We start from the raw sequence: 27,284 nt of genomic DNA, 5'->3' as shown, positions 1-27,284 counted from the left end.
TCAAGTCTGCTCAAATTTCATTTTGTCAGTAAGACCTATCCTGATCATTCTATTTTATGCTGCAGCCTGTCCCTTTCACATAATACTTGTAATTACCCTTATCTCCTCTGTTTTTCCCCACACACTATTAATCTCCTTGCAGCATGCTAAATAATTTACTGTTATGTTTGTCCAGTAGTATGTGTGCCCCCATAAGGACATCTATCACACTGACATTTATTCTCTCCTAATTACCAATATCTCTATTTTGTTCAGAAACAAATATTTTTTAAATGATTGGAAGAAGTAATGTTAGAGCTAGGTTTTGAAGGCTAGATAGGATTTGCATGGTTACAGGTTAAGGGGAAGCAAAACGAAGAGGAAAGGTGGCATAAACAAAAATACAAGATACAGAAATGCATAGGTCAGGATGAAGATAGGTTTTTTAAATATGCCAGCCTGGGTGGAGTTAAATGTTAAGGATTTGGTGTAGAAGAAAGGTACAGATAGGAAGGTAGGTTGGAACCAAATTGAATGCCAGAATGAAAAGTATGGACTATAATCCTATCAGAAATAGGAGGTCATTTAAGATTTGTGAGTTGATAAAGGTTAAAGTAGTATATTGTGATGGACACTATGGTTTGGCACACTGAAACTCATTCCAAACTCTTCCTCATCTCCCTTCTTGTAGTTTAATGGCTAAAAGGCTATAAACAGTTTCCAGAGTCTCTTTGGCAAGGGTTCCTGATAATGATTTTTGTTTCCACCAACTGTATGTACTTGTCTGAGGCTTCAGTTCAGAACTGAGTTAAATAGGGAGAAAGGCAGAATATGAGGCACACATTTTGCTGGAAGCAAGGCATTGTAGTTCTAAAGGTAGCATATAAAAAACAGTGAATTAATTTGGTCTTCTAACCCCATATTATGGACAAGTTATCTCATACTCCACCAGGTAGGGCTATTTAATAGTCTATTTAATAGCAGCTTCTTTGTAAAACTAATCACTTGTAATTCAGGTTTCTCTGTACCCAAATAAGTTTGTTTTCTAATATACCTACCAAGCACATACATTTTATGTACAAAATTTTCTATTCTTAAGCATAAAGCTTGTCCTTCCTGAAAATATCAGGATTTGCCTTTAAGTTAGCACTTTATGTTTTAGTCATTTTCTGTTTCCTTAGGAAAGGTACTATTAGCAATTTGTTGTACCTTGACAGTAATCATTTAAGTAAAAGGATAAGGGCCCTGTTTTAGTAGAGGGAGTCCTAGTTTTGAGATAAAATCCTATGTTCTTTTAGATTTTCCTGTGTGTCCTTGCAACTCCAGTAAGGTTCAAAGGAAATAAATCTGTCTTTAAAAGTCATTTTCTAAGTGTGACACCTATTTAAAAATGTATAATTTCTAAGACTCAAAGCCATAGATATTTTTCTTAACTGGGAATTAATATATTAGGTTTTTGTCTTCCCTGAAGTGATCTTCAGCTGTTAAAATTGTCCTGGTCATGGGCATAGAGTTTTGTGCCAAAATTCAATGTACGGTTGATCTTAGGAATCTGGATCCAGTTTTTTTCCACATTTCTATTCACAATTTGTGTTCCTTCTGCAACTTGTTTTCCCCCGACCCACATCCATAATGTGGAAAAGAAAATTAATTCCTGACCGTATTATGTACAAAAAAAAATTCCCTTGAGTCTCCCTTCATTTCTGCTACATCACTAAACACATATAACACATGCAATAAATACCTAATATCATAGTTTATTGTTTATATTATTTAGTATCATCAGTGTTTTAAGATTTCTATTGAATTGTATTAAAAAAGTCTTCAAGTTGTTCCTTGCTAATTCATATGTGCTTAATGCATTTAATAGAATTTTTTCTTGAGTCTGTAAAATTTCTTAACTAACTTCTAATGGTGTAAAAATTCTTACTATAACATATTTCAAAAGAATTGCTTACATCCTACGAAAGAAACTTTTAGTCTAATGTTCGTCTTGTAGGTTATTGAAGACAATGGTGTTCGAAGAGTTGTTGTGGTTCCTCAGGCACCAGAGTTTCATCCTGGTGGTCACACAGTCATACACCGTTCTCCACATCCTCCTCTGCCGGGTTTCATTCCTGTTCCAACCATGATGCCCCCTCCACCGCGCCATATGTACTCACCAGTGACTGGAGCTGGAGACATGGCAACACAGTATATGCCACAGTATCAGTCTTCACAAGTTTATGGAGATGTAGGTAAGACATGTAAAAATATTCCTGTTTCATGGGAATTGGCTCTTTTTTGCTTGGATATAATAAATGCTATCATCGTATTATATAAAAGAAACAACAAAATAGTAACAATATCACAATCATTTTCTATTACCCAAGCACTATGTTAAGTGTTTCTTCGTCATGATCACCCTAAGAAAAACCCTTAAAGGGCAAATGAGTAAACAGAAAATCAAAGGGGGAAAAAGTAACTTACTTCATGAAGCAGTATTTAGTGGGGACACACACATTCAAACAAGAGTTCTCCTCTGAGGAAAATATTCAGCTGGGAGTAATCATGCTATTGTTAAATTCTGAAGGTTCTGAAGTCACTAACCAAAGTTGCCAGGTTCTGTAAGGGATTTAAAAAAAACAGTAAGCTATAACCTCTGCTCTGAAAGAATTAGTAAATTGTTGGGAAGAATAGACAACCACACACACAATAGTAATCTCACTCTTTCCTATGGCTTTAAATATCTGTATAAGGGCAGCTCTCAAATTGTATCTTCACCCAAAACCTCTCCTTTGAGCCTCAGACTTAGACTTTTGCCTTCTTGATAACTCTACTTAAATGTCTTATGCATCTCAGTTATAGCATTTCTAAACTATAAATCTCAATTATGGAGCTTGCTTTTCTGTCATCTTCATCTCAGTAGATGGTACCACTGTCCGTTCAGTTTGTTCAAGTGAAAACCAGATGGTCAGATTTCATTCTTCCTTGCAACAGCCACCTTCCACTGGTTTTCTGCTGTCAGTCTTGCCCCCAAACATCCAGGCTTTGCTAGAGTAATCATTTTAAAATACAAATCAGACCATTTTCCTATTTAAAAGAATTGAGTAACTTCCCATTGCATTTTGAAAAAAATCGTAAACTCTTCCCCTAAGCCAGGATCTTCTGGACCTCATCACTCTTGGTATTTGGGGACAGTTTAGTCTTCGTTGTGGGGGACAAAACTGTCCACTGTAGGATGTTCAGCAGAAGCCCTTTCCTCTACCCACTAGATGCCAGTAGCACACAATTCATACGTTACCGCCACCCAGTTGTGACAGTATCTCCAGGCATTGCCAAATGACCGGACATTACCAAAATTTCTGGAAACTACTGCCCTGTTACCTCTGAATGCCTTGTCCCTCTTGTCACCACACCACCCCCACTTCAGTTTTTCAAAACCTTCAACATCTTTCTTGCTTCAATCTTCTGTACATGGTGTTCTCCCTATCAGAAGTGCTCTTCACCCTTGTCCATGGAAGGTTCCTTTTTTACCCTTAGGTAACAGCTTTCAGAGAGACCTTCCATGACCGTACCTTATCCGTCTTTCACTTTGAAATCTGTTTTTTTCAAGGAACTTAACAAAATTTGATTTTTAAAAATGTATTTGTATGTCTTTCTCCTTTATTTGACTGTAAACTCCCTAAGAACTGAATTTGTTTTATTTACCATTTCCCTTGCACTTAACAGTATCTATCATTTATGTTTAGTAAATTTGTAGAAAACGTAACTAAATACAAACTTAAATTATGCAGCATAGCCTGTAAGTAGTAGATACATATATTATGTCATATATATCATATATAATTTTCAGACTTACTTCTACTGCCCAAGTAATGCATATTGATTCTGGAATTCCATGTGGGGTTTGGGTTTCTGCATTTCTAACAAACTCCCAGGTGTGAAACTCATGCAGTGGTCCAGTGAACATACTTTTGAGTAACAAGAGTTTATATGACAACATATATTCTGTCTCTTCCTTCTATTATTTTACAGCTAAGTTTGACTTAGTTTTTAAAAATATGTTTTAAGAAAACTCATGTTACAATAAATACTATTTTGTGTTGTTAAAATGCATCGTTATTTAGAGGGGATATGCATTCAAATACATGGTAATGATTCCCAGTGATGAGAAGGAAAGTGAAGAGTACAAATCCACAAAGGGTACAAATCTAAAAACATGCAACCTTTGCCCTCAGGGTTATAGATCACTACCCAGTGACAGAAGACAAGAGTATTTGAAGTTATAAGCCAGGCAATCTACCACTGGGTCCTAGTGACTGACAGTAGTTTTATAATAGGTGGCTACCACCCTTGCCCCTTATCCAAGTACATTTTGTGTGGATTCCCAAAGTGAGATCTAATCCAACATTTCACATCAACAGCTACTCTTATTGAGCCTGAATTTAGCCACACACTGTGCCTGTACATGTATTATCTCACTCAATCCTTAATAAACTTGTAAGATACAGATGAAGAAACTGAGGCCCAGAAACAGTAAGTAATTTCTGTAAAGTCACAACTAGTTCATTGCTGAGGATTTTAACCCTCTCAGATCTGTTTGATAATAAAATTGCTGCTCTTCCTACTACAACATATTCTTTTATTTCTCTCCACACCATGGCTGCTTTATTTATCTTGAATAATAAATATAAAAACATTTGGATAGCTACATTTAAAAAGTATGCACTAATTAATGATATTTCCTACTTTTTTTTTAATGAGCTATAACTCACATAACAAAATTGACCATTTTCAAGTGTACAATTCAGTGGTTTTTAGCATATTCACTAGATGTCAAATTCCCTGACAGTAATTACAGAACATTTCTATCATCCCCAAAACAGACTCTATGCCAACAGTCTGTCCCAGTTCTCTTGTTCCCCAAAGTCTTAATCTAGTCCATCACTGAGGATTTGCCTATTCTAGACATTTGATACAAATGTTCATACAGTACGTGGCCTTGTCCATGGAAGGCTCCTTTTTTACTCTTAGGTAACAGCTTTCAGAGAGACCTTCCATGACCTTACCTTATCTGTGGATGTAATTTTGTTTATCCATTCATTAATTGATGGACATTTGGTTCCCACTTTTTGCCTCTTTTATGAATAATGATGCTGTGACTTTTGTGTAGACGTATGTTTTCACTTCTGGATATATATATAAGAGTAGAATTGCTGGCTCATTTGGTAATTCTGTTTAACTTCTTGAGGAACCACAAAACTGTTTTCCTTAGTCATTATTTTGCATTCCAATGAGCAATGTATGAGGGTTCTAATTTCTCCATATCGTTGCCAAAATTTGTTACTGTGTGTTTTTTTTATCGTAGCCATGCTGGTGTGAACTTTTTTAATCTCATTATCATTATGGTTTTTTTTGCTTGTTCCTAATCCCGATGTTGAGCATCTTTTCATTTGTTTATTAGCCACATATTTTCTTTGGAGAGATACCTATTCAAATCCTTCACCCATTTTTTAATAGAGTTATTTGTTTTTATTATTGAGTTGTAAGAGTTTTTATATATTCTGGATAAAAGTCCCTTATCAGATATATGATTTGTAGATATTTTCTCCCATGTTACTTTTCATTTTCTTGATGGTATGCTTTGCAAAAAAGAAAAACTTTGATGAAGTCCAATTATTTTTTTTGTTGTTGTATTTTTGGTGTCATACCTAAGAAACTATAACCTAATCCATGGTCATGTAGATTTACATCTGTTTCCTTCTATGAATTTAGTAGTTTTAGCTTCTATATTTAGGTCTTTAACTCATTTTGAGTTAATTTTTATGTATGGTATAAGGTAGATGTCCAAACTCATTATTTTACATGTAGATATCCAAATTCCTGTGTTTCTTATTTTAATGTTATTTTACATATCCTTATAATACTCATTTCCAGAATATTATACTAATATTCTTTTTTTTTTGTAGATAATTATTTTTTATTGAAGGGTAGTTGACATACAGTATTACATTACATTAGTTTCAGGTGTACGACATAGTGATTCAACATTTATATACATGATAATTCTAGGTACCAGCTATCACCATACCAAGTTGTTACAATATTTTGACTATATTCCTTACGCTACACATTACATCCCGGTTACTTATTTATTTTACAATTGGAAGTATGTACTTTTCTTCTTTATTTTTTTTTTGTGAGGGCATCTCTCATATTTATTGATCAAATGGTTGTTAACAATAAAATTCTGTATAGGGGAGTCAATGCTCAATGCACAATCATTAATCCACCCCAAGCCTAATACTCGTCAGTCTCCAATCTTCTGAAGCATAACAAACAAGTTCTTACATGGAGAACAAATTCTTACATAGTGAATAAGTTACATGGTGAACAGTACAAGGGCAGCCATCACAGAAACTTTCAGTTTTGCTCATGCATTATGAACTATAAACAGTTCAAATATGAATACTCATTTGATGTTTATACTTGATTTATATGTGGATACTACGTTTCTCTCTTTATTATTATTATTTTTAATAAAATGCTGAAGTGGTAGGTAGATACAAGATAAAGGTAGAAAACATAGTTTAGTATTGTAAGAGAGCAAATGTAGATGATCAGGTGTGTGCCTGTAGACTATGTGTTAATCCAAGCTAGACAAGGGCAATAAAACATCCACGTATGCAGAAGATTTCTCTCAGAACGGTAGGGGGTGAGGTTCTAAGCCTCACCTCTCTTGATCCCCAATTTCTCACCTGATGACCCCCCTGCGACTGTGCCTGTCTTTAGTTGTTCCTCCCTTGTGGAATCTTACCCGTCTCTGGCTAACCAGTCATCTTCCAGGGCCATACAGGGAAATGTAAAGTTGGTAAGTGAGAGAGAAGCCTTATTGTTTGAAATGGTTAGCTTTTTACTTCTTTGCATATTTATGCCCTGTAGCTTCTATGCCCAGCATTTGTCTTGAGGTGTCTTTAATCCTTGGAAGAATTATGATACTCGGTAAATTTGATATGAGGCATGACTTCTATTTAAGGGTTGTAATTAGGAAGGAAGAAGAAAAGCTATAGAAGTAGCAGGCGAAAGAAAACATGGGAAGATTGATTATTTCTTTGACATATCTTCTTGTAGAGTAACTTCAGCATGTATAGGTTTTAAGCTACTACTTAAATTGTGCACACACATTAACATAATAGGAGTATAGTTACATAACCAAAGCATACCTGTAATTACCAGCCATCTCCAGTGAAACCAAGAAAACCAGTTAGGCACCTTAGGCATTTGTGAAAACTTATCTATGATGTGGTGGATATTGTCCAACTGAACTTGAACAGTCTGAGAGAAATCAGACAAATTAAAACAACGCATTCCTGGGGAATGTTCACATCCCTTATGTTCTTTTAACAGTAAATAGTCTGTAGTTGTAAGATTTTGGAGCGCTACAATTTGCACTTCTCCTAATTCTTGGTTGAGTTCCAACAGTATAGATCCAGTCAAATTTGTTGTTTTACTGTATGCACAGGCCAGCTTAGATATCTCCTTCTTCATTCCCATGGCAAGTCCAGTAGCTGGTGGGATGAGTGCATCTACAGCTGTAGCAGTGCGTGGATCTTTGTTGGGGTTTTTTGATGATCATCTTCTGCCATGAGTCTTCCAGAGAGTGCTGATGTTGGAAGTTCTTTTACATATCGTATCTTGGTTCATTTTCGGGGTAGGCCAATTAGGCTTTGATCCTCTGTATAAACACAAACAGACCCTTTGCCTACACTTTTATATGCCCTTTATACCCTTGTGTAGAACTCATTGGAGGTCACCACACAGGAACTGCCTTTTTTTTTTTTTTTTTTTTGATATCACTAATCTACACTTACATGACGAATATTATGTTTACTAGGCTCTCCCCTATACCAGGTCCCCCCTATAAACCCCTTTACAATCACTGTCCATCAGCATAGCAAAATGTTGTAGAATCACTACTTGCCTTCTCTGTGTTGTACAGCCCTCCCCTTTCTCCCACCTCCCCATGCATGCTAATCTTAATACCCCCCTACTTCTCACCGCCCCTTATCCCTCCCTACCCACCCATCCTCCCCAGTCCCTTTCCCTTTGGTACCTGTTAGTCCATTCTTGAGTTCTGTGATTTTGCTGCTGTTTTGTTCCTTCAGTTTTTCCTTTGTTCTTATATTCCACAGATAAGTGAAATCATTTGGTATTTCTCTTTCTCCGCTTGGCTTGTTTCACTGAGCATAATACCCTCCAGCTCCATCCATGTTGCTGCAAATGGTAGGATTTGCCCTTTTCTTATGGCTGAGTAGTATTCCATTGTGTATATGTACCACATCTTCTTTATCCATTCATCTATCGATGGACATTTAGGTTGCTTCCCATTCTTGGCTATTGTAAATAGTGCTGCGATAAACATAGGGGTGCACTGATCTTTCTCATACTTGATTGCTGCATTCTTAGGGTTAATTCCTAGGAGTGCAATTCCTGGGTCAAATGGTAAGTCTGTTTTGAGCATTTTGATATACCTCCATACTGCTTTCCACAATGGTTGAACTAACTTACATTCCCCCCAGCAGTGTAGGAGGGTTCCCCTTTCTCCACAGCCTCGCCAACATTTGTTGTTGTTTGTCTTTTGGATGGCAGCCATCCTTACTGGTGTGAGGTGATACCTCATTGTAGTTTTAATTTGCATCTCTCTGATAATTAGCGATGTGGAGCATCTTTTCATGTGTCTGTTGGCCATCTGTATTTCTTTTTTGGAGAACTGTCTGTTCAGTTCCTCTGCCCATTTTTTAATTGGATTATTTGTTTTTTGTTTGTTGAGGCGTGTGAGCTCTTTATATATTCTGGATGTCAAGCCTTTATCGGATCTGTCATTTTCAAATATATTCTCCCATACTGTAGGGATCCTTCTTGTTCTATTGATGGTGTCTTTTGCTCTACAGAAGCTTTTCAGCTTAATATAGTCCCACTTACTCATTTTTGCTATTGTTTTCCTTGCCCGGGGAGATATGTTCAAGAAGAGGTCACTCATGTTTATGTCTAAGAGGTTTTTGCCTATGTTTTCTTCCAAGAGTTTAATGGCTTCATGACTTATATTCAGGTCTTTGATCCATTTTGAGTTTACTTTTGTATATGGGGTTAGACAATGGTCCAGTTTCATTCTCCTACATGTAGCTGTCCAGTTTTGCCAGCACCACCTGTTGAAGAGACTGTCATTTCGCCATTGTATGTCCATGGCTCCTTTATCAAATATTAATTGACCATATATGTCTGGGTTAATGTCTGGATTCTCTAGTCTGTTCCATTGGTCTGTGGCTCTGCTCTTGTGCCAGTACCAAATTGTCTTGATTACTATGGCTTTATAGTAGAGCTTGAAGTTGGGGAGTGAGATCCCCCCTACTTTATTCTTCTTTCTCAGGATTGCTTTGGCTATTCGGGGTCTTTGGTGTTTCCATATGAATTTTTGAATTATTTGTTCCAGTTAACTGAAGAATGTTGCTGGTAGTTTCATAGGGATTGCATCAAATCTGTATATTGCTTTGGGCAGGATGGCCATTTTGACTATACTAATTCTTCCTAGCCACGAGCATGGGATGAGTTTCCATCTGTTAGTGTCCCCTTTGATTTCTCTTAAGAGTGACTTGTAGTTTTCAGAGTATAAGTCTTTCACTTCTTTGGTTAGGTTTATTCCTAGGTTTTTTTTTTTTTTTACTGCAATTGTGAATGGAGTTGTTTTCCTGATTTCTCTTTCTGTTGGTTCATTGTTAGTATATAGGAAAGCCATAGATTTCTGTGTATTGATTTTGTATCCTGCAACTTTGCTGTATTCCGATATCAGTTCTAGTAGTTTTGGGGTGGAGTCTTTCGGGTTTTTTATGTACAGTATCATGTCATCTGCAAAGAGTGACAGTTTAACTTCTTCTTTACCAATCTGGATTCCTTGTATTTTTTTGTTTTGTCTGATTGCTGTGGCTAGGACCTCCAGTACTATGTTAAATAACAGTGGTGATAGTGGAAATCCCTGTCTAGTTCCCGATCTCAGAGGAAATGCTTTCAGCTTCTCGCTGTTCAATATAATGTTGGCTGTGGGTTTATCATAGATGGCCTTTATTATGTTGAGGTACTTGCCCTCTATTCCCATTTTGCTGAGAGTTTTTATCATGAATGGATGTTGAACTTTGTCAAATGCTTTTTCAGCATGTATGGAGATGATCATGTGGTTTTTGTCTTTCTTTTTGTTGATGTGGTGGATGATGTTGATGGACTTTCGAATGTTGTACCATCCTTGCATCCCTGGGATGAATCCCACTTGGTCATGGTGTATGATCCTTTTGATGTATTTTTGAATTCAGTTTGCCAATATTTTGTTGAGTATTTTTGCGTCTACGTTCATCACGGATATTGGTCTGTAGTTTTCTTTTTTGGTGGGGTCTTTGCCTGGTTTTGGTATTAGGGTGATGTTAGCTTCATAGAATGAGTTTGGGAGTATCCCCTCCTCCTCTATTTTTTGGAAAACTTTAAGGAGAATGGGTATTATGTCTTCCCTGTATGTCTGATAAAATTCCAAGGTAAATCCATTTGGCCCCGGGGGTTTTGTTCTTTGGTAGTTTTTTGATTACCGAATTCAATTTTGTTGCTGCTAATTGGTCTGTTTAGATTTTCTGTTTCTTTCTGGGTCAGTCTTGGAAGGTTATATTTTTCTAGGAAGTTGTCCATTTCTCCTAGGTTTCCCAGCTTGTTAGCATATAGGTTTTCATAGTATTCTCTAATAATTCTTTGTATTTCTGTGGGGTCCGTCGTGATTTTTCCTTTCTTGTTTCTGTTACTGTTGATTTGTGTTGACTCTCTTTTCTTCTTAATAAGTCTGGCTAGAGGCTTATCTATTTTGTTTATATTCTCGAAGAACCAGTTGTTGGTTTCATTGATTTTTGCTATTGTTTTATTCTTCTCAATTTTATTTATTTCTTCTCTGTTCTTTATTATGTCCCTTTCTCTGACCTTAGGCCTCATTTGTTCTTTTTCAAATTTCGATCATTGTGACATTAGACCATTCATTTGGGATTGTTCTTCCTTTTTTAAATATGCTTGGATTGCTATATACTTTCCTTTTAAGACTGCTTTTGCTGTGTCCCACAGAAGTTGGGGCTTGGTGTTGTTGTTGTCGTTTGTTTCCATATATTTCTGGATCTCCATTTTGATTTCGTCGTTTATCCATTGATTATTTAGGAGCGTGTTGTTAAGCCTCCATGTGTTTGTGAGCCTTTTTGCTTTCTTTGTACAGTTTATTTCTAGTTTTATGCCTTTGTGGTCTGAAAAGTTGGTTGGTAGGATTTCAGTCTGTTGGAATTTACTGAGGCTCTTTTTGTGGCCTTGTATGTGGTCTATTCTGGAGAATGTTCCATGTGCACTTGAGAAGAATGTATATCCCGCTGCTTTTGGATGTAGAGTTCTATAGATGTCTATTAGGTCCATCTGCTCTACTGTGTTGTTCAGTGCTTCCGTGTCCTTACTTATTTTCTGCCTGGTGGATCTATCCTTTGGGGTGAGTGATGTGTTGAAGTCTCCTAGAATGAATGCATTGCAGTCTATTTCCCCCTTTAGTTCTGTTAGTATTTGTTTCACATATGCTGGTGCTCCTGTGTTGGGTGCATATATATTTAGAATGGTTATATCCTCTTGTTGGACTGAGCCCTTTATCATTATGTAGTGTCCTTCTTTATCTCTTGTTACTTTCTTTGTTTTGAAGTCTATTTTGTCTGATATTAGTACTGCAACCCCTGCTTTCTTCTCGCTGTTGTTTGCCTGAAATATGTTTTTCCATCCCTTGACTTTAAGTCTGTACATGTCTTTGGGTTTGAGGTGAGTTTCTTGTAAGCAGCATATAGATGGGTCTTGCTTTTTTATCCATTCTATTACTCTGTGTCTTTTGATTGGTGCATTCAGCCCATTAACATTTAGGGTGACTATTGAAAGATATGTACTTATTGCCATTGCAGGCTTTAAATTCGTGGTTACCAAAGGTTCAAGGTTAGCCTCTTTTGTATCTTACTGCCTAGTTTAGCTCGCTTATTGAGCTGTTATATACACTGTCTGGAGATTCTTTTCTTCTCTCCCTTCTTATTCCTCCTCCTCGGTTCTTCATATGTTGGGTGTTTTGTGCTCTGCTCTTTGTAGGAGTGCTCCCATCTAGAGCAGTCCCTGTAAGATGTCCTGTAGAGGTGGTTTGTGGGAAGCAAATTCCCTCAGCTTTTGTTTGTCTGGGAATTGTTTAATCCTACCGTCATATTTGAATGATAGTCATGCTGGATACAGTATCCTTGGTTCAAGGCCCTTCTGTTTCATTGTATTAAATATATCATGCCATTCTCTTCTGGCCTGTAGGGTTTCTGTCGAGAAGTCTGATGTTAGCCTGATGGGTTTTCCTTTATAGGTGACCTTTTTCTCTCTAGCTGCCTTTAATACTCTTTCCTTGTCCTTGATCTTTGCCATTTTAATTATTATGTGTCTTGGTGTTGTCCTCCTTGGATCCTTTCTTTGTGGGTTCTGTGTTTTTCCGTGGTCTGTTCGATTATTTCCTCTCCCAGTTTGGGGAAGTTTTCAGCAATTATTTCTTCTAAGATACTTTCCATCTCTTTTCCTCTCTCTTCTTCTTCTGGAACCCTTATAATACGGATATTGTTCCTTTTGGATTGGTCACACAGTTCTCTTAATATTGTTTCATTCCTGGAGATCCTTTTATCTCTCTCTCTGTCAGCTTCTATGCATTCCTGTTCTCTGGTTTCAATTCCATCAATGGCCTCTTGCATCCTATCCATTCTGCTTATAAACCCTTCCAGAGTTTGTTTCATTTCTGCGATCTCCTTTCTGGCATCTGTGATCTCCTTCCGGACTTCATCCCATTTCTCTTGCGTATTTCTCTGCATCTCTGTCAGCATGTTTATGATTCTTATTTTGAATTCTTTTTCAGGGAGACTGGTTAGGTCTGTCTCCTTCTCTGGTGTTGTCTCTGTGATCTTTGTCTGCCTGTAGCTTTGCCTTTTCATGGTGATAGGAATAGTCTGCAGAACTGGGACGAGTGACGGCTGGAAGGACTTCCCTTCTTGTTGGTTTGTGGCCCTCCTCTCCTGGGAGAACAGCGGCCTCTAGTGGCTTGTGCTGCGCAGCTGCGCGCAGACAGGGTTTCTGCTTCCTGCCCGGCTGCTATGGAGTTAATCTCCGCTGTTGCTGTGGGCGTGGCCTGGCTCGGGCAGCTACTCCAAAATGGTGGAGTCGCGTTGGAGCAGGAGCTGCTGGGAGGCTATTTATCTCCGTAAGGGGCCTCCCTGCTCCCTGCAGCCCAGGGGTTAGGGTGCCCAGAGATCCCGGATTCCCTACCTCTGGATTAAGTGTCCCGCCCTGCCCCTTTAAGACTTCCAAAAAGCACCCGCCAAAACAAAACAACGACCACGAAAAAAAAAAAAAATTGCCACTAGTTTTTCTTTATTCTCCGGCGCCATCCTCGGGCATCTGCTCACCGGTCTTTCTGCCCTGTTTCCCTAGTATTGGGGGTCCTATCCCTTTAAGACTTCCAAAGAGCGCTCGCCAAAACAAAACAGGAAAAAAAAAGAATGGTCACACGCTTTTCTTATGTCCTCCGGTGCCCGGCCTCCAGTGCCCGCTCACTGTTCTTGCTGCCCTGTTTCCCTAGTATTGGGGTCCCTATCCCTTTAAGACTTCCAAAAAGCGCTCGCCAAAACAAAACAGCAAAAAAGCAAAAAAAAATGGTCGCGCGCTTTTCTTATGCCCTCTGTCGCCCAGCCTCCAGTGCCTGCTCACTGTTCTTGCTGCCCTGTTTTCCCAGTATCGAGCGCCCTGCACTCTGGCCCGGATGGCTGGGGCTGGGTGCTCGGCAGTCCTGGGCTCCGTCTCCCTCCCGCTCTGCCTGCTCTTCTCCCGCCGGGAGCTGGGGGTAGGGGCGCTCGGCTCCCGCGGGGCCGGGGCTTGTATCTTACCCCCTTCGCGAGTTGCTGGGTTCTCTCAGGTGCGGATGTGGTCTGGATATTGTCCTGTGTCCTCTGATCTTTATTCTAGGAAGGGTTGTCTTTGTTATATTTTCATAGATATATGTGGTTTTGGGAGGAGATTTCCCCTGCTCTACTCACACCACCATCTTCTCTCATCTCCTATACTAATATTCTTAAGTCATTGATAAACCTTAATAAGATTTTTAGGACTTTTCTTTCAAAAATATTTTTCTCATTATAGATTTTGAATTTAAAATTAAAAACTCTGAAGACAATTAATTTGATAGGATTTATTGTGTTTATTGTAGTGTATCCTTTATTAGAATGAATAAATTCTTGTAAATCATAACCTTGAATTTACAATATCTGAAGATGTAATACTCTGTACCTAGATTCTTTTGTTAGTAAACAGTCCCACTCATTTCTTTTTGCTAACTATTAAAACTTATTTTCCAGTGATTTGCTTTTTTGAGTCATAAAGGAATTTAGGCAGGTGGTGATTTTCTTTTAAATGGTTGAAGTTGAAAGAGATGCTAAAAGTAATGACTAAAAGAGTAAAAGGAAAAGACCAGTACATAGTTTAGTTCAGGTCTTTCTCCATATCTGTGATGACTTACCAAAGCATTCCACCAAGCTATTTCTATACAGATTTATAGTTAATTGGGAACAATGAAGGAAAGAAATAACTCTATAAATTTATTTGATATATATAGTTATAATCAGGTCACTAAGATTGGTTCTGTCAGGTGGTGGAGATACAAAAATAGCTTCATTTTGCAATATTTTATAATATGGTTTATATAACTTAATGACAGATTTATTTCCTATTCTTTCCTCATGCCATAAATGGGTTTGGAAAAAATTACCTTTTTAAATGCTTTTTATTTTTTATTATTAGATGCTCACTCTACTCATGGAAGGTCCAACTTTAGAGATGAAAGATCTAATAAAACATATGAACGTTTGCAGAAAAAATTAAAGGATCGCCAAGGAACACAAAAAGATAAAATGAGCAGTCCACCATCATCACCCCAGAAATGTCCTTCTCCCATGAATGAACATAACGGACTTCTAAAAGGGCAGAGTGTCAGTGGTGCAAACACAGGATCAACAAAGAATAAGTCAGGGAAAGGGAAAGGTGGCACACAAATTGATACAGAAATAGAAGGTAACTATTGAAAATACTCAGCTTTTCTTATTGGTACTTTTCATCATTATTTAACCTACTAAAAGTATATTCTAACCTTTCAGTCATTTCATCATGCTCCAGATAAGCTGTAGATTAATAGCCTAACCCTTACTAAATGTGAGAAAGTTTATAGAATTTAAGTTATTGCTAGAGTACTTCTCTTTACAATTTGGGAAAGCTCAACTTAGTAATTTCACCTCTATTGTAAATTTTACTATCCAAGACAAACTTCTTTGTGATAGAAATACTCAGATAAAGTTCATCCGAATTCCATTTCTTCTCCTCAGCCTTTCATAAGGCTATGCTGGGTTTTATCAAAATTGTTTTATTTCTCCCAACTTATATTTAAGTCCCTAATTAGCAACTAGTTGTGTCATTCACCATTGTATCTATATGCTGTAGTTACTTCATAGTTATGATAGAGTGTTCTCTATTACTTTATTCAAAGTTCTTTTTTAAAATCCTCATATTTCCCGTGGATTCTTTTCGTGAACTGTGTCTTCCACCCTATGAGCACTGTTCCCTTTTCTTTAAAATTTCCATTCCCCTCAACAAATTTTAATGCTCTTAGGAGCCTCATGGCTTGTATATTACCACTTACAAAACTGTTCTCCGAAATTTTTGAGACCTCCTAATCATTGTTTCTCAGCACTGACGTTTCAGAAGAGTAAAGCTAAATTACAGATATATCAGTGGTCACCATAAGCATGGTTAGTTATATTCCTGTTTTGGGGAACACAATTAAGACATGTCATGAAACAAATACTCAACTAACTTGTCATTAAGAGTTTTAAGATTGGGAAATGAGAACTTTCCAAAGAGTATTTTTTACAACTATGAATAAAAATGTACTTTCTAATAAGAAAAACCTACTGACTGGTTTAGATATATATATAGTGGTGTTACAATTAGTAATCATAGTTAAAATGGAAGCAGAAACTGAGGCAGAAGGATCCTGAAGAGCCATGAACTGCTGGATATGAACTAAGGAAATAACTAGAAAATAAAAATCTCAAATACCAACCTAGTTTCAGAAGACATTATGGAGGGAGAGGGATGATTGTATTCAAGTTCATTTGTTTTAACACCTTTTTTTTTTTTTTTTTTTAAGAAAAAGCTGAAGAAACTAAAGTTTTTGAGGCACTTCTTTCTAACATTGTCAAACCAGTGGTAAGTATTGCGTGTATTTTCTTGACATTTATATTTAGTATATTCATATAGGGTTTTGGTATATTTTTAGTCAAGCTTGCATAAAACTTAACTGTTTTAATAAGGAATGTGAGGTCAGTAATGAATCAATACAGATCTGACATAAGCTAGATAATATTGATTAGTAAAACAGAATATTCAACCAAGAATTCTTCATTTTTTAAACTAGGATTTAATATATGCTAAATGACAATGAAGAATAATCGAAACAGGCAAAGGTCTAATAAATAGTGTGGGTACAACTGATTAGTTTTTTAAAAACCTATTTATATGATTTCCATATAAAATATGTCCAGTTAACTCCAGGTGCATAAAGAGTTAAATCAAATTATAGAAGAAAGTTAATATTCCTCAACCTTTATAAGTATAGATGTAATAGAAGTTAAAATCAGCAAAAGGTATAGCAATACTTATACATATTTGTACGTGGGCATATCTATTTTTAGGTATTGCCTAGAAGTAGATTCAGGAAGCATTGCGTAGTCAGAACTGATTATTCAAGTCCAGGCGCTACCAGTTGAGTGGCCTCAAACAAGTCACTTAACCTTTCTGAATTTGTTTCTTCTATAAAATGAAGACAGTTAAGTCTGTTTTGCCTACTTTGATATTGTAAGAATTAGATGAATATAAAACAAATTTTACTTCTAAAGTAACATACAAATAGAAGATGTATTTCAGATGATTTCCAAATCTGTTTTTTCTACCCTCATTATTCACCTCTTCCTCTAGAACCACATTTCCTGAGGTATATGTTTCGCCAGCAACTAGAACTTCATCTACAAAATCAGATTATTAATCTTGTTTTCCTAAATTATTTTCTCTTCTCCATTGTTCTTCTGAAATGAAAAAGGAATTGGATTCCTCTTGTTTTCTGTTTGCATTCAGTAATTCCATCAGTGAACTAAGTGAACCCATCCAAGTGAATCACAATTATCAGTATCAGCTTAGATTTTCTCTTTACCTTTAAGTCTCACCAGGCCAAATTGAATTCCAAGCTTTATCAATTCTTTCCCTTTAAATTTTTAGGATCCACTTGCTCTTCCTGACTTCCCACACACACATAAACACACTTCAACTACCTCATCTTTACATAGGAATTTCACAGTAGCTCGATGGGATTCCCCCTCTCTTTTTCTTCTTTACAGTTTTTCAATCCATCTGAAACTAGCACCAGAAAACAGCATTTTTAGGCATTGTTCAGACTACGTTCATTCTCTTTGACCTTCCAGCAGTATTTGACACTGTTGATCACTTACTTCAAAACTGTTACCCTTCTTTCAAGACCTGATTCTCTTGCTTTCTTCTGTGATCCTTTCAGTGGTCCTTTATTTATCTCTTTTCCCCTTAATTTGTGGTTTTCATGGGAGTGAAATACTAGGGAGCTTTTAAAAATACATACTCCTACACATTCCTTGGAAAACCAGATTATAAGCATAAGCTTAGAGAAAGAAATGACTTATTCCTATAAAAATCACCTATTTCTTTTCTACCAAATTATGTCTGATCCCAAGTCCTTTAAAATTCTGTTCAAAATCACTTCTCATGAAGTTATCTATAATAACCCCAGTGTAATCCCTCCTTTTGCCTTAACATTTATGTACAAGTAATAAAATACCTTTTTAATAGAATGAGTTGGGACCAAGAGCTTTTCTGTAGAAACAGACTGTCTACAAAAGTTGAAATAAGCAGTATGTTTGTTTTATATTTGCTGAATTCAACACAGTTTCCTGGACAAATCTAATTAGTATAGCTTAGTTACAAAGTTAATTAACAGCATTGTATCAATGTTAATTTCTTCATTTTAACAAAAATACATCATTGTGTAAGAAGCTAACCAATGTTAGAGTAAGGTGGGTAAAAAGTATACAGGAACTTTTGTATACTTACTGTCTTCCCAAATTTTCTGTAAATCTCTATTCAAAAATAGAAGTCTTTAAAATTACTATGCTTGATTAATTACAGTAAATAGATCATTTCACTCAGCCACTCATTTTTGTAGATGAGACCTGGAATCCTAAAAGGTTAAAAGTTTATCACTAAGCAAATTAGTGGCAAGTTTTATGCCTCCCCTACTTAAGGTTGTGTCTACTGTCTATACAGTACATGTAGTCAGTATCCACATAAAATAGCTTCATAAAGTAGATGCTAAATGATTTATATTCTTCTGCCTGTATATGATATTTACAACTAATAACTTTTGAATGGTCCAAAATGGTCTTTAAACTTTAATTGAACCCATCTGCCCTTTCACAACAAATTTTATCTTATCTACAAATGGACAGGTTTCTATCTGTAAGCCATTTTATGTCGGTAGATGCAAATATATTTTATTTAATCTTGAAACCCCATTATATTTTTCACTGCTCATTGTGTACATTATAGTTGTTTTAAAGAGCTTTTAAATATTATGCTTTCACAGGCCTCAGACATCCAGGCAAAGACTGTAGTACTTACCTGGTCACCTCCTTCCAGCTTCATTAATGGTGAAACAGATGAGGCTCCTGTACCAGAACTCCATGGTTATGAAATTCTGGTCTCAAGTACTGGAAAAGATGGGAAATATAAAAGTGTATATGCGTAGGTATTTGTTATGTTTTATTCCCTCCCGTTATGTAAGTTGATAGTTTATCATATACAGACCATAATGCCAATTTTATTGTTTTTCCCTCTTCATGCTTTTATTTATTTTTATTAATATTTTTTTTGTGCTTTCATTTTGAAATCTGTAAATTGACAAGTGATAATTATTTCAGTGTAAAAAGTCTAAATGCTAGCTGGTACACATGTCTGTTTTGAAGAATCACTTTCATTGGCCATATTCAGCTTTTTAATTTTTCAGTAGACTCCCAAATAGATTTTTCACTATTCACATAATCCTAAGGTATAAATATAAATCGAGTATATAGAAGCCAGTGATGCTGGAGTTCTTATTTGCAGAGTCGAAGAGTGAACCTAGCAAACAGTCAAGGGCAGAGGCTTTTATTGAGAGATGCAGTGAGAGGACGGAGCTCCTGGCTCACGCCAGGAGGGGACAAGAGAGTCCATAGTGGTGCATTGTCTAGGGGTTTTATAGGCAGTTGAGGATTTTTGGGAACCAGTAAAGACTTAGGGGTGTGGACTTGTTAAGTGATCCCTTAGAATTAACTTAACACAAGTAACTTCCTGCTCTGATGATTTCTCCCTGAGATACCAGTGTCTTGGCCTGGGAGCATATCAAACAAGGCTGCCTGCCCAGCCCCTAAGGTGGGCTGAGGTATTGTTTTCTAAAGAGTAAGTTAAGAATCTTACTTCTTAAACTTCCTGGGTGTTAAAATGCAATCTTATGTTTAAGATGGAATCCTTCCTGCCTTTTACTATGTTGTTTACAGCTGGGTCTGCATGCTAAATTAGTTGCCCAGTTTGCAAATCACCTCATCAGATCTAAAGGAGGAAAGAGCACATAGGCCTGGGTCTTTTAGCATGCTAAAGTGAATTTTGCACATGATTACAAATGATTAGCATAATAAAAACATGTGCTCCTCTTCTTTTTCTGGGACATATTAACTTATCTCACTGAAGAATGACTCTAGAGCTTAATGTTTAACAGAGTTTTGGTAGGGGGTTTCCTTGCATGTAGTTACACTGCTCTGACTGCAAATATCCTGCCTTGCTTTTGCCAGAAGCCCTCATCCTATTCTAAGTTCATGGTCCCTGTCTCACCAGGACCAGAAATGGAAAATTCTTAAATTATCAACTCATGTGGTGTTGCTCCTCTTAATGACTTGGATTTACTTCTTATATGTACAACTTCATGTCCTATTGCAAAATGAAGTTAGTACCATTGTTCCTCATTCTTGTGTTGCTATGTTAGTGATCATATTTTCTAAACCTATCATAGTTCTTCCTTAGTTCAAAAATGTATTAAACACTGAAAAGGCTTAGAGTCAGTGCCTAACATTTATGTGACATGGCTGACAATTGTTAAATATTTTTCTGTCTTTACTCATACAAGTTGCTTACTGTAATGAAAAAAATAAAGAGTAAAGTTGGTCATTAGTTATTTAAGCACCAGGAAGATTGCAAAGGAGTCATTTGAATGATCCTAATTAACATAGAACACGGGAAACAATAGCCTTGTGAAATCCTTTCTTTAAAAAACAGCTAGTGTAGGGAAGAAAGGAAAGTGAAACTGCCCCAGTGACTATCTAGTAACATACCATACGATTGTAAGAATGCCCATTTTCCTCTCTATTGAGACTTAATTGTGTTTAATGAAGTGTTCTTTTCTTAAAAGAGGCAAACCTACCTAAGGGGCAGTTAGGGGATAAAAGACCATCAAAAAAAAAAAGGTTTCTTTTTGTGTTAATGGCTTTTCTAGTTAGATGTGGGTACTTGCTTAGAGGAAGACAGATTTATCTCCATTTGTAATCTGACCAGTGAGCACAAGAGGGACATATGTTACCTTCTTTTACCCAATACCGATTAAGGTCTCTCTCTCAGGATCTTATTGTAACCACCCAATTCATTTAAAGTATGTTTCTATCAATAAGACATGTTTTCTTTTACATTATTGTCTTGCCAATGGGTTTCAGCCCCGGAAAATTTCTCTATGGATTCTGTGTGACCAAAGAAATGACAGTAGAACGTTCTTGGGGTGAAAGGGTTACACCCAGCTTTATTAGTTCCATGGTGGCAGGTCAGTCACTAAAATCCCGTTCACTCAGGGCGAGTCTGCAAGCAGCAAGCTCGTCTCTGCCTTGGGCCCCTCTGCCCGCACGGCCGTCCTCGGCGCTGCCACCACTCCAGCCTCCGCTCTGCTGCAGCCTTGCGGCCGTGACACCCAGAGCACTGGGCGGAGCTCTTTATACAGAGTCAATAGCAATATACTGCCCGCAGGTGTGCAGTGAGCTAGCCAACCAGGGCCAGGGGAGAATCCTGGCCACAGGAACTTTAATTTTGTCCACAATAATATTTTCTGGTTTTAATTTGTTTAAGAAACAGAATAGATGGAAGGCATAGGAGTTACAGATGAGGGCAGGAAGAAATTCATCAAAAAGTGGAGAGGAGAGAAACTTGGCTGAAGGAAATGGAACAGAGAACATGATTAGGAAAAAGAATCGGCTGGTTTGTTGGCTACAAACCCAAATAATAGTTGTATCAAATGACTATTTTAAGAAGATGGTACTGTTATAATTAAAAATGTAATAATGGCCATGGGAAATGCTTTACTTCGAATTATGATTCACTTTTTTCTTACCTACTCATTACACTGTTTTTTTTAACTCCATGTTATAGTCTAATAAAATGTAGTAGTAGCAGTCTCCTTGTAAAAATTGGATAGTTTTGCTCTCAATAGTACATTTTAACTATGTGCAAAATGGATTTTTAAATAATTGAAAATGATTCCATTTCCTCAGTAAGCTAAAACACGTCCCTAACTGCACTCCAAAAAAAATGTCTGGCTTACACAGATGATTTGCCTAGGACTCCTTTTTGTTTTAAAGTGGTTTGCAGGTACATACTTAAGTGTGGCACATTGACACAAATTCCATATTAGTGGAGTCCGAATATGGTTATAGTTGATAAAACAATAAGCAATACTACAAACTATAGTGTACATAATGCAGATCCTCTGGAAATGAAGTATCAATGACATGTTACCTTTTTTTCTCCCAGAGGAGAAGAAACAAGAGTCACTTTAAATGATCTCAAACCAGCTACAGATTACCATGCAAAGTAAGAAAATCCTATGTGTTGCTTTAATGTGATACCGCCTAGGTGGTTTTTTAAATGATTTCCTTAAAAGCCTAGAATATCATTTAAATATTAATTTTGGATTAAGGACATGGACTGGATGGACTTTAGTTTTTCTTTTCGTACAATTATCAGCACTTTTAAAAAAACAAAATTTGACTCATACTATATTGAAGGATTAATCATCCTGTTTGTAGGACCTAGGGATTAGAATGAATATACAAGTAATATTTATGTCTACAATATTTAATTTAGCACTGGAAAATTATCCCATCTTTTGAAATTTGTATGAAGCAGAACTATAAATATTGGTCTGTACTTAATGTATTTTTACTACATACTATTTTGGAAAGAGTTGGGAATATTAAAACTCTTAGAATTTGACCACATTGTGTGTGTGTGTGTGTGTGTGTGTGTGTGTGTGTGTGTGTGTGCAAATACATATTGCACAGACACAGTTATGTCATAATTTAAAATGTGTTTCTTTGGGTTGCAGTCCAGAAAAAAATTAAGATGAATGCTACTTCTAGTCTATCCTATTTTTTTTGTGTAAGGGCTCCTCTTTTCTTCTAATGTGTATGTTTTCTCAATTGAACATTTACCTCTAAATGTTAACCTTATTAAAGGTAGAATATAATGATTCTTAAAGGTAAAACTATATTTTACACCATAGAGTCCGGGCAGAAAGCAATTCTATAAAGGGAACTCCTTCAGAAGCCGAAAGCTTTACCACCTTGAGCTGTGAACCTGACATACCTAATCCACCAAGGATAGCCAATCGGACCAAAAATTCACTTACTTTGCAATGGAAGGTAAGACAGCCTTGAGGGTATTATATTAAGTGAAATCAGCCAGTCAGACAAAGACAAATACCATATGATTTCATTTGTATGTGGAATCGGAAAAACAAAACAAAACAGAAACAGACTCATAGGCACTGAGAAGTCACTTGGTGGTTACCATGGGGGGAGAGGTTGGATTGGGTGTGTAAAATAGGTGAAGGAGATAAAGAGGCACACAACTGCACTCATAATATAAATTAGTCATGGGGAGGAAAGTAGAGCATAGAGATATATAGTCAGCAGTTCTGTGACTTCATTCCGTGTTGACAGTAATTTAATAAAGTAGATGATTGTTGACTTACTATGCTCTATACCTGAAACCAATATAGTATTATATATCAACTATACTTCATTTAAATAAACAAAAAATTTAGATTGTGTTTGGAGACAAAAAGAGCTTTAAATTAAGTAGCTCTTGCTCTTTACAAATAGGCATTGGTTTCTTACATATTAATATTTCTGTTTTTTCTTGTTTTATGTAAATATAGCAGGAAAGATTGACCTGTAAGCAGCAGTCTTATTACACTAGCTATGTAAGGACTTTGACAGTCTCAACAGTGATTCTCAAGCTCATTACTCCTTTTTATAATATTTTATAATGATGCCTTTGTACCCTGAGTTTCATCCTAGAATGAGATTCATAATAACTAGATTCATAGTTTTAAAAATATCAATATGATGCCTTACAGGAATATTACATTAAATACTCTGTATTTTAATAGAATAATATATATGCTAATATATGTTTTTGGATCCAGCTGTATAAGGAAGTACAATGAAGTGACCACATAATACAAGTGAAAATACAAGTGAAGATAACACACATCAAATTGGTAATGCAGATACCACAGACTACATTGTCGTTGGTGACACAATTTTCTGAATGATATGCAGGTCTCAGTAAATTTCTGAAAAAAATAAGTACCATCTTTCCCAAACTGCAGAGTAACATTTTGGAATAATTCAGTAGCTATTAAAAGTATACAAAATATACCTTGTAAAGTGGAATTAGGTTGTAGGCTCTGATCGTTACAGATACTTCACCTACATGTAGTAGGACATGCGAAAGTCCTAGAGGAAAAGAACAATTCTCCATTGTACTGATTGTCCCACACTCTGCAGGACTGTTAGCTTCCTTGATCCCTATCCCCTATTCATCAGCCCCCTCCTCTCCCTGCCATTATTATGATCAGAAACAACCCCAACAAAATTTCAAAATACTCCCTAGAAGGGAATACCACCCTTATTAGCAACCATTGATTTCCACTGAGAAAATAACTACTCATCTTGATTTTACTATATGCTCTTACCTCAGGAGCAAAACTCAGGGCTAGCTTTCTTTATGAAAGCTCCTAAGAATTTGGAGCTTACTACTTACTGGGGGCTTTTTAGTCCCTAGTTCTTCTGAGGATATTAGATCCCTTGTGTAGTTAAAAGGTACATTGAGCACATGTAAATCAGACAAGTATGTACGTGTATGCATTTATATATGATAAATATAACTACTTTTATTTCATATCATATAGAGTAGCATTTTATTTATCAATATACTCAGGCCCTTTCCTTTGGTAGGGCAACTGAGGTAGCAACTCGCTGCCCTTGAAGGTTGGTTGGGGTTTCTGTAGGGTACCCACTGCTCCTTATTCTGAAGATAATTAAAATTGAATTTTGAAATTTTTCTTAAACAATATCCAGCAGGCCTGTATACAAGATGTCCTTTTAGTTGCTCACATACGTTGCCCAGGCTTGCATACTTCCAGAAATGGTCCTGTATTACACACACAGTACTCAGCCTGGTTGAGAAAAAAGGTATCACCGTTACTGTTATTGGGAATAGTAGTATGTACCTCAGAGTGTTGGGAGAATTATCAGATAATACAGCCCACAGCACAATGCCTGGAACATAATAAGCATAATAGTTATTTAACTGTAAGTAGTGGCTTAGAGTAGTTTAGTGGCTTAAATATCAGATCTTTTGATTCTGTTGCTTCATATCATCTAAAAGCATTGTGATGGGTGTTAACATGGATTGAGAAACAGTGGCATGGGGTGGCATTTGGGGTAGTAGTTGAGAGAAGTACTTTACAAACAGGCATTGTTTAGAATTTACAGTGCATGGTGATGATAAAAAGCTGACTGAAGTTGGTCTACTCTGTTATTGCTAGAAGCTGAGAAGACCTGTTGCTCAGCCCCTGGAATATTTCTGGGTAGGAACACTGGTTTTGTGGCAGATAGAACAAATTCAATTCTGCTCCACTCTTAATGACTTTGTGATCTGGGGCAGCTTATTTGGGCTCTTTAAAACCTCCGTTTCCTCTTTTGTGTAGTTCAGATAATAGTACTTTATAGAGTTGATGTGTGGATTAAATAAGAAGGCAAAACACTTTACACATAATAGTTTCTCCTTAACTTGGAGAAGAAGTCACAGGTTGTTCAAGGCCTCATAAAAAAAAGTCAGAAAAATTAAGCAAAGTAATTGTGAGACCTCAGCAACTAGACTAAAGCAATCTGGAGTCGTTAACTCTGGGGAAAAATTATTTTTATAGCACACACTCCCTACTGAGACTTGCAGTCTTCCCTACCTTTGGAGTCTCTTCCTCTGTTATATCTTAAGAGTTCAAGTGTCCCAAGGATTCTTCCTCGGACCCCGTCTCATAGTAGTCACTGTTAACTGCCCTGTGCCAGTGTGAGCTGTTACTGTAGCCTAGATTCTGGTCATGCTAAACAGTTAAAAATACCAGTTTAAAAAAAATTTTAATGCTGTGTCTATCTGAGGACTAAAGAACTAGGTTGAAATTGTGGAAAGAAAATTCAGGTGGAAATAAGGTTGAAATTATTGAGTTCTAGAGTGATTAAATGCTGGAATAAAATACCAAGGGAGACTGAAACTTTTAACACTAAAATTAACTGATAGTTAGCAGTCTTAGGTAATTGGCACTTCGAGTCTAGAAGCAGAGATCCAGATAGTGTGCCCTCTTGGAATTCCTTTCAGCACCCTAGTTCTTTCCCACTCTAGTGTATTGCAAAATATTACTTCAAGACTGTAAGATAAGTTCAGTGAAAATGATCAGTCCTAGAAGCTTAAAGCTGATAAAAATCTTCTGATAAAATGCCAAGTGATTATTTTTTAATCTTATAAAAATTTAGATAGATGAGATCATTCCATGTTCAGAAAAACTTGAGTAGCCTCTCGCTTTGTTTCCTTTCCTTGCATTTGTAAGGATTATAAGGTTTTACAATACATATATTTCTGTATTCTTTGTGCATATTTTTCCAAGGCTAAGTTACAGCGAACATCTGCAACTCAAAAGATTCTTTAGATTCCGTCATCACAGTATCTTTTACAAAAGTACTAATTTGTACTCATTTTGTTTGTGTTTTGGTGTTTTAGGCACCTAGTGACAATGGTTCTAAAATCCAAAGCTTTATTTTAGAATGGGATGAGGTAAGTAAATTGATTCTTTTTAAATTAGGCTAAAATTATATGCAGAAATAACTTTTTTGTTTGTTTTAGTAGTTAAGATTTTTCCTCTGTAAAACAATATGAATGATTTCTTGTGGTGCATGAATGAATTGATGTTGTTCTTAGAAAACATTACTGACTGGCCCTCCTTATATTTCAATTTTTTTCAATCAAAATACCATCAAAGCTGTTGCTTGGGTAATTAACTTGAAGGATTTTTTTTTTGTCACATCAGCCTTTAAAGGCAAGCATATTCATTTACTTTGGTTACTTAACAAATTACCACATACCTGGTGGCTTAAAGCAACACACATTTATTTTCCAGGGACTCTAGCCTTTTCCAGTTTCTGGAGGCCGTCCTCATTACTTGGTTCTTGGCTACATCAGATTGCCTTTTCTCACCCTGTTGCCATTATCACATCACCTCTTTTCACTTCTGTCTTGAGTTCCTTCTCCACCTCTCTCTAAAAAGGACACTTATAATTGTGTTTAGGGCCCACCATAATCCAGGATAATCTCCATCTCGAGAGCCTTAAGCACATCTGTACAGTTCTTGTTACCCTATAAGGTAACATTCACAGGTTCCAGTTGAGGATCTGGATATCTTTGGGGATCATTATTCAGCCTACTGTAGCAAGCATACTAGACTTCATTGTTTAGTTCTTTTTATGATTGTCATTTATCATATTTTCTCTTGCCCTGTTGCTTACACCACAGCTGAGGGGCTCAAGGAAATAAAATTAATTCCATTTATAATTTGGGAATTCAGTATCATATTATAAGAGTAATGAGGTATAACCAGTTAGGTTTTATCCCAGAAGTTCTAAGGGAATTCAGAATTAAGAAATTTATTACCATAGCATAGTAGAATTTAG

The 27,284-nt window shown here is 36.5% G+C and overlaps 1 protein-coding gene across 3 annotated transcripts in view; it reads left to right on the top strand.

The window, feature by feature from the left end:
* FNDC3A (fibronectin type III domain containing 3A) overlaps positions 1-27,284 on the top strand; it is a 193,955-nt gene that overhangs the window by 134,590 nt on the left and 32,081 nt on the right. For all 3 annotated transcript variants that reach the window (XM_036904142.2, XM_036904152.2, XM_036904168.2), the window contains 7 exons: positions 1,979-2,216; positions 14,872-15,141; positions 16,274-16,332; positions 18,791-18,948; positions 22,027-22,086; positions 22,778-22,916; positions 26,338-26,391. In XM_036904142.2, the coding sequence (XP_036760037.2) occupies positions 1,979-2,216; positions 14,872-15,141; positions 16,274-16,332; positions 18,791-18,948; positions 22,027-22,086; positions 22,778-22,916; positions 26,338-26,391 (978 nt within the window). The remainder of the gene's footprint in view (positions 1-1,978; positions 2,217-14,871; positions 15,142-16,273; positions 16,333-18,790; positions 18,949-22,026; positions 22,087-22,777; positions 22,917-26,337; positions 26,392-27,284) is intronic.

Source organism: Manis pentadactyla, chromosome 17 (genome assembly GCF_030020395.1).
Source record: "Manis pentadactyla isolate mManPen7 chromosome 17, mManPen7.hap1, whole genome shotgun sequence".
Taxonomy (NCBI): Eukaryota; Metazoa; Chordata; class Mammalia; order Pholidota; family Manidae; genus Manis; species Manis pentadactyla.
Note: the sequence above shows the minus strand (reverse complement) of the source record. Positions and strands in the feature narration are given on the sequence as shown.